The 8,018-nt window shown below is 40.9% G+C and overlaps 1 protein-coding gene across 1 annotated transcript in view; it reads right to left on the bottom strand.

Moving 5' to 3' along the window:
- LOC100546131 (diacylglycerol kinase eta) overlaps positions 1–369 on the bottom strand; it is a 29,324-nt gene extending 28,955 nt beyond the window's left edge. The window contains exon 1 of the mRNA XM_010728874.1: positions 351–369. Coding sequence (XP_010727176.1) covers positions 351–369 — 19 coding nt within the window. The remainder of the gene's footprint in view (positions 1–350) is intronic.
- Between the last annotated feature and the right edge of the window lie 7,649 nt (positions 370–8,018).

Here is an 8,018-nt window from a genome sequence, read left to right as displayed (position 1 = left end):
GCCGCGGGCGGGGTTTGAGGGCTGGGCGCCCGTTTGTCCCGGCGCGCGCCTCGCCGGTTGTGTGGGGTTGGGTGCGGGTGTGAGGGAGTAGACCTGTGTGGTGGGTCGTTCCTGCTCTCTCAGTCTGGATTGACGTCTGCTTTGCCTTCCAGTGCGCTGGCTGGCTCAGCAGATTAGAGGACGCAGACAGAAATTTCAGAACCTTTTGTGTTTTCAGACAAAACACCTGTGCCCTTCCTCCTCCCTGTTAAACATAGTAATGCTGCCAAAAGCCACAGTACCTCAAGCGTATCATTTATCCTATCGCATATGCGTTTTCAAGCCCTCATGCTCTGTAATGTGCATCTGACCTGAGGCCTGGAAATCCATCCTGCTTTCTTACTAATTTCATGAGCCTTTCCACACGATTCCATTTCAGCTTCTTCAGACACTAATCTGCCACACAGATGAGGAAGTTCATTGAATAATACACAGTGAATAGGCCAACACTAATGGCTCACTGTCTCTGCCTCTCCATGACCCCCCCTCTCCCTCCCTCCCAAAAAAAAGAGACTTTCAGATTCCAAATAGGTCTTAGAATCACAGAACCAAGATCATCTAGCCCATCCCACCATTCTCACTGACCACATCCCTCAGTGCCACATCCACATGTATGGTTCTTGAACACCTGCAGGGATGGTGACTCCATCACCTCCCTGGGCAGCCTGTGCCAGTGCCTCACCACTCATTCTGAGACTTAATGTTGCCTAATATCCAACCTGAAGTCTTCCTGAGATGTGACATACCAGAGCGAAATTAGCTAACTGGGGCAAACGGAAGGTTCCTCATATTCCCAGGGACTGCAGGTCCCTACAGGGTGAGAAAAACTAAGTGAATAATTGAATCAAATTTAACTGGTTTGACATCATTTCTGTGCCCAGTGAGACCATCCTGTTATGGAAACACATTCATCTGAGCAGAAAACACTTCAGTTTTCATTAAAAAAAGCCTTAAAAAGTCTGTAAGAGGCTTTTGTTGTTACATACAGACTTTTGCCAAAACAAAGTAGATCTGGAAGCAATGTAAACATGACAAAGCATGCTTTAAAAACAAATCTGAGCCTTTTATTCCCTTTGTTCTATAATTCCCAGTAGACCATTCAGAATAATGAGTTCCTATGACTTCCTGCCAAAGCCTTGGAAAAAAATCAAATTTTATCCTTGTCAGGAAATTATGTAACACAGCCCACAGCACATCATTGTTTGTCAAAAAATATGTTTGTTGTATAATGATAAAAGTGGAGATGGCTTTGAGATTCTGAATTGTTTTACATAACTTTTTTCACAACTTTTAAGTACTGTGTATGCACAAGAAACCAACATTGCTTAAAATGTGTATTAATGATGGAGAAATAGTGTATCAGTTTTGGGGGCTCTAGTGTTTTATGCCTTTTACGCTGTGCAGTTCCATTTTCCAGGGCTGTGTCTCTGTCTGTGACCTGTGCCACTGCCCCAACTGAGAAGAGAAGGATTGTGGCCTTCCAGTACTTGAAGAGAACATATAAAAAGCAGGGGGAATGGCTGTTTAAGAGGATGAATAGTGATAGGACAAGGGGAAATTATTTTAAACTGAAACAGGGGAGGCTTATGTTAGATATTAGGAAGTTTTTCACTTAGAGGGTGGTGAAGCACTGGAACAGGTTGCCCAAGGAGGTTGTGGAGACCCCATCCCTGGAGGCTGGATGTTGCACTGGGCAGCTTGGTCTAGTGGCAGGGGTGTCAGTCTGTATATGGGGTCAGGGTGAGCAGAGCCAGGGTCAGCCACAGCCCCAGGAGAGCATAAGGCCAGGCAGGACTTCAGCCCTCAGGTTAGGATCATGCCCCATGAAAGCATCAGATGGAGCTGGCTGGAGATGGCTGTGCACTTGCAATGTCTTTTCTGCTCTTTCTGTATCAAAAATGTGTATCTGTAGGATATTTTTGTGAGAAGCATTACCTGGCTTTGATATTACACTGAGTCACAATCTGCACCTGTCTTGTAAGCTTGACATTTTCAGGATCACTGGCTTGGAGCAGCATTTTGAAAGATTATCTTGGACTGACTTGTAAGTCATTTTGCTAAGGTATTCCATGCCATTTTTGTAAAAGGAAATAAAAAACTAGTTGGAGATTTTATGGCAGTTTTCCATCCATTTTCTTTCTAGTCTCTTAATAATGCTTTTTTCTTCTGTACATGAGACCTACAGAGTTGCATAATTCTGTGTGTTTGTTTTTATTTATGATACTACCTCTGAAAAATGTCCCTTTATAATTAAAGCTTTTTTAAGGCCAGAAAAAACTTGAAATTACATCCCATAAATTACACTGATGGAATCTGTAATAATATGGATCCCTTTCTCAAAGGCAGATAATTTATAGTCTTGCTATTCTGTTCTACCTTTAACTGGAGACAGCATGCACCTCTTGTCTGAAAAACTGGGTAAGCCTTTCCATTGATACCTTTGCAGTAATGTGAAAGGATCTGCCATGCTTGATATTATTTTTTCTCAAACAAGCAGACAAAAAAACAACCAAAAACTAAAGCTTATATGATGAGAACTAATGATATAGTTTCAGGAATGACTTTTGGTGGCTCATCCATTTATAACGTCAGCTTCTGCCCCTCAGCTCTGCTACCTGCATTTATATCTGCACTGCTTCTGAACCGTGCCAGCACGAACATTTGTGAAATCAAGCAGTAAATGAGATTGAACTGGGGAGACCAGAAAACAACCTGCTTTCCTTCCAACTTGCTGATCCAGTTCACCAATGTAATCTATGTGTCAGCATGGCACTGGGGATAGCACAGAGACAACTGAGAACAGAAACAGCTTCAATTGGCTTGCTCTGCCACCAAGTGCGTACTCATGTGTTGACTTATGTTGCCATTTAAGCCCTGCTCACTGTCTCCTTGAAAACACTCTTGTCTCACCTACCCACAACAAAACTGGATCTTTTCATTTGAGTGCTTTATTTGTCATCCTGTCAGGAATCTTACACATATGCTAAACCATGACATTTGTCTCTGACAAGCGCCTCAGTTTATGGCATTGTGGCATAATGTTTTCTTTAGACTGTTTCTCTAATCTGCTGTTTCCAATGATATGTTTGAGCATCAATTTTTATTTGCGTGTTTGTGGATATTTTATCTTTTTTCTAAGTAGAAAATTATTATCTTTGTATATATATAAAACTGTGTTGCTTTCTTACTATTTTTTCTTTCCCAAGAGTTTTATCTATAACCTACATAAATCATCTTCCAAAACAATATACTTAAAATCCACAGACTATATTCAGAATTGAATGCTCAGTTCTTCAGTTATGTCCCGCTGACAAACGTGTTCCCACAGGCAACTGCTTAGGCCTTTTGATACAAAATGGGAAGTGTCACAAAATACGTTTATAAAAAGGAGCACTGTGCTGCACAGAGACTGTTTCAGATGCTCTGAGATTCTTATCCAGCACCTTGGAACATGTTGTGGAGTCACATCCTTTCTGTGCATTGTGTTTTCTTTAGAGGATGCGATAACACCGTCATTATGTTACACAAGAGTGTACAATAATAACTAGAGCTAGTTAGGAAGTAAAATTTTTATTCTACAGGAAATTCCAGCTTGTCAATATTTTGTTTCATCAAGCATAGGAACAAAATGCATTGGCTCTGCAGCCTTTCTGGCAAAAATGGAACAATCTATTTCTTTGCCAGCTGTCATGCCTGGGGAGCCAAGAAACCAACTGAGCTGTCGGCACATTGCCAGGGAGAGGGAGGGCAGAGAGGGGGGATCAGCTCCACCAGTCAGCTGAGCTAAAGTAAACAGCCAGCTTGGTTGGATTGCTGGCCAGCTGCCACAGCCATATCACGGCTTCAGCTTCTGTCAAAAGTTTTGATGGAACCACTACTAGCTAACATTTACACTGCCAATCTGCTCACTTGGAAAATGTTCAAACAGCCTCCAGATAACTGACTACTGTCAGAAAAGGACTGCAACTATCCTTCACTTCGGATTACTTATGAATTTCTTCAACTTTGTCTTGTGATTTATGCACCTTCCCTCCTCCCCCCCCCCTAAGAATGTGAGCTTATGAATGAATGTGAGCAATGATTTTTTTTCCTTAGGGAAGTGATGGTGCTCGGGCCCTTGAGGGATTATTTAGGGTGTTCTTTGTTGCTACTTTTGTAGATACAATTATTTCAATAATATTGCATGCTAAGAGTACTGACTAATGTCTGTTTTCGTATACCTGCTAACCAGAAGATACTGCTACTGTGGACAGCTCACTATGAGATTGAAACAAACTCTTGTGACTGTTGTCAGATACAGGCTGACTCATTGTCTTCTGTCTGTATTTATGGATGAAACTAAGGATGAATTTGCTAAAATGCAATAATGGGGAAAATATATCTTCTGAACTAAGTAAAAGATCATGATCTTTATGCTGTATGGATGACTGGTAATGTCAAGGTCAACAATAATACAGAAAGTGTAGATGCCCCCTTCATCTTCAGAACTAGCAGTACTTAAGTGTTACTTTTGCTGAAGATAATCATAGAATTACAGAATGGTTTGGGTTGGAAAGGACCTTTAAAATCATCTAGTTCCAACCCCCTGCTATAGGCAGGGACACCTCCCTCTAGACCAGGTTGCTCAAAGCCCCATCCAGCCTGACCTTGAATGCTTCCAGGGAGGGGGCATCCACAGCCTCTCTGGGCAACCTGTTCCAGTGTCTCACCACCCTCACAGTCAAGAATTTCTTCTAATATCTAATCTAAATCTACCCTCTGCCAATTTAAAACCATTTCCCCTCATTCTGTCAGTACAAGTCCTTATAAAATGCATGCTTCCAGCTTTTCTGTAGGCCCTGTCAGGTGCTGGATGGTCCCCCCCAGAGCCTTGTCTTCTCCAGGCTGAACAGCCCCAGCGCTCTCAGCCTGTCCTCATTGGTAAGGTGCTCCAGCCCTCTGATTGTCTTCATGGCCTGATCATCTTTGTGGTGGCCCCAAGCCACCTATTTGAGACACGTATATAATTTCTGTTTTAGGATAAATCTTTTTATTTTTAAGTTTCTGCAAGAAATCTCTCAGTTGTTTCCAACCACTTGTTGCACATTCTTGCTGCTTGAAGTCCAGAGATGTAATTTACCATTGTTATTTCAGCTGTGTTAACTGTAGGGAATAACGAATTCCCTTGCAAAAATTAAGGGGTAATTAAATTTTCTGCATCTTCATCTGTTTAAGTAGTCTCTAATACTCCTGCTGTGAAATCAGAGGAACAACAGGTGCTTTGCTGAGCTATATTTTAAATCTTGTTCCTTCCACATGTAAATAAACCTGACTCTTACTTTTGTGTCCTCTCTCATTCATTCAACTGCAGTGTTGATGCTACAGCAATCTTGGTGAATCCCACTCCGTTACCATCTGGATTCCAAATTATTTTTATTGTGGTTGCTTTGCTTTACATTGACCTTAGTCTCTTGTACGTGGGCTCACTTTATTCCTGCTTTTATAGCATATTTTTAAACTTGAAATAATTTGCATTGAGAATCTTTTCCCACAGTGAAAATAGTCTTAAGTGCAATTTGTGGGGTACTACTTTCTTCACTGCTGGTGGAGTTATACAGTTTGCTGTGCACTGCTGCAGTATCTCTGAAAATGTGCTCTTTCTCTCAGATGGTACAGTAACTTCAGCACATGTTTAAGGTTTAGGTCACTCTCAATATGTCCATTTGGACTTCCCATACACAATACACATCTTATATCCCATGCACAAATATCTGCTCTTTTGTGTCAAGTCTTTCTGATTAATTACTAAATTCCTCAATTTTGTCACATACTTTGAAATACTTTCTATTTCCTTCCTGATTCAGTATATATTAAAAGAGAAACACTCTTTAAAAATCAGTGCATTTTAATGCATTTTTCTGTCAAAATGTTGAAGGAAAACTACCAAATTCTATACTGCTTGGTGGTACCTTTGCAGCATAATAGAATTAGAATCATGGAATCATAGAATGGCCTGGGTTGAAAAGGACCACAATGGTCATCTAGTTTCAACCCCCCTGCTTTGTGCAGGGTCACCAACCACCAGACCAGGCTGCCCAGAGCCACATCCAGCCTGGCCTTGAATGCCTCCAGGGATGGGGCATCCACAACCTCCTTGGCAACCTGTTCCAGTGTGTCATCACCCTCTGTGTGAAACACTTCCTCCTAATATCTAACCTAAACATCCCTTGTCTCATTTTAAAACCATTCCCCCTTGTCCTATCACTGTCCACTCTCATAAACAGCCATTCCCCCTCCCTTCAAATATTGGAAGACCACAATGTGGTCTCCCCGGAGCCTTCTCTTCTCCAAAATTATCATTAGCTTCTCAAATAAATATACTATATACATATATATCCCTAAAAGTCTTTTGTCTCAGAAAGAAAGCTATTATCCCAGCTGCTGCCATTGTGCAGAATAGCCACTCTCTACAGCTGTGTTCCAAGAACCTCTTTACAGATCACTGTTTGGAGACTGAACATCTTGTCTAGATGAGTCAAAGAACAGAAATGCCTGTAAGAAATTCTGTGAGTTCTGCCCTACCACAGTAAGATTTCTCAGTAACTGTTTCTGGGCGACCTTTATTGAAGGCTATATGTCATTTTCCCAATGACCATTTCTCAGGAAAATTTCTGAGCTCAAAAATGCTACATTTACACAGCCTATTTAGAACCAATTTAATTTTTCAGCTGTCACAGAAGCAAGAAATGACAAATGTAAATCAGTAGTCTGAAACATATCTTCAGAATACATCTAGTTTATCTACAGATTTGCAGTGATGATTACTCCACACGCTCTTGGTTTCTAAATACAGCTTTATTATATGCATTAACTGTGCTGAAATGTGTATGAAATACAAGGTCTGGAGTCTGTTGGGGCAGTGGACAGGGTAAATATAAACCATACCCAACTCTAAATAAGAATGATTTAAAAAACCTCTGCAAGAAGTATGCTTAACGATCACAGTAATGTCTGTAATGTCCTATAGACAAGTCAAGGTGCAACTTGAAGAAGAGCAAATGCAGCACTTTCTAGAAAAAGCAACTCCATCGTTTGGGTTCGACAAGTAAAACTGCAGGGGAATGGAACAGACTGTGGCTTCTAATAACAAGTCTCCATATTTCTGCGTTGCTAAAATATGACATGCAGTAAATGCAGTCTGGAAAGCTAGTGTTGTAACTTACTTTTAAAATAGCGGGTTGAAGTAATCAAAACACATTTGAAAGTCCCAGATCACCCATGCTTACTGATGCAGCCATGGAGGTAGACTGGAATGGCTGACAGTGATGATGTGTGCTTTAACTGCACTCTGAGAAACCGAGAACTGCAGAACAGTCAATTCTGTGAACATATGAAGCCATGGGAACTTTTTCTTAAAGCTCAAATGACTGTGACAGCAAAATGTGTTTCTCAAGATTGAAAAATAGCTTAAAATGATCGTGATAGGATAAGGGGGACAACAATAGTGATAGGACAAGGGGGAACGGTCTTAAACTGAGACAGGGGAGTTTAGGTTAGATATTAAGAGGAAGTTTTTCACACAGCGGAAGTAATGGAGAATGTCTTATTTTCATTAAAATGACGTGTTCCAAGGAGGCTTTTAACTTTTAGTATGGGTGTGTTCTATTTCTATTCAGGATAGATAATGCTACAGGTATGGGAGATGTGTCAGAGCTAGGACTGCTGCTGAAGAGAGACAATATCAACAGATCATTATGGTCCCCCAGGCTTCAGAAGCTTTGAGAAATCAGAAAGTAAATTTAAAGCTGCTGTGAATTGCACCCTCCCCCTTCTGTACTACAAAGTACTTCTTAGGTGGCTTCCCAAACAATGTTCCTTACACCAATCCTGAAGCAATGCTGTATGGTTTTCTGCGAACTATGTCTTGATTCATTAGAAAGAAAAACCTAAGTTAAAACATTAGTGTGCTCCTTGTACATAAAGGATCGCTATTTTTTAAA

Source organism: Meleagris gallopavo, chromosome 1 (genome assembly GCF_000146605.3).
Source record: "Meleagris gallopavo isolate NT-WF06-2002-E0010 breed Aviagen turkey brand Nicholas breeding stock chromosome 1, Turkey_5.1, whole genome shotgun sequence".
In the NCBI taxonomy this organism is placed as follows: Eukaryota; Metazoa; Chordata; class Aves; order Galliformes; family Phasianidae; genus Meleagris; species Meleagris gallopavo.
Note: the sequence above shows the minus strand (reverse complement) of the source record. Positions and strands in the feature narration are given on the sequence as shown.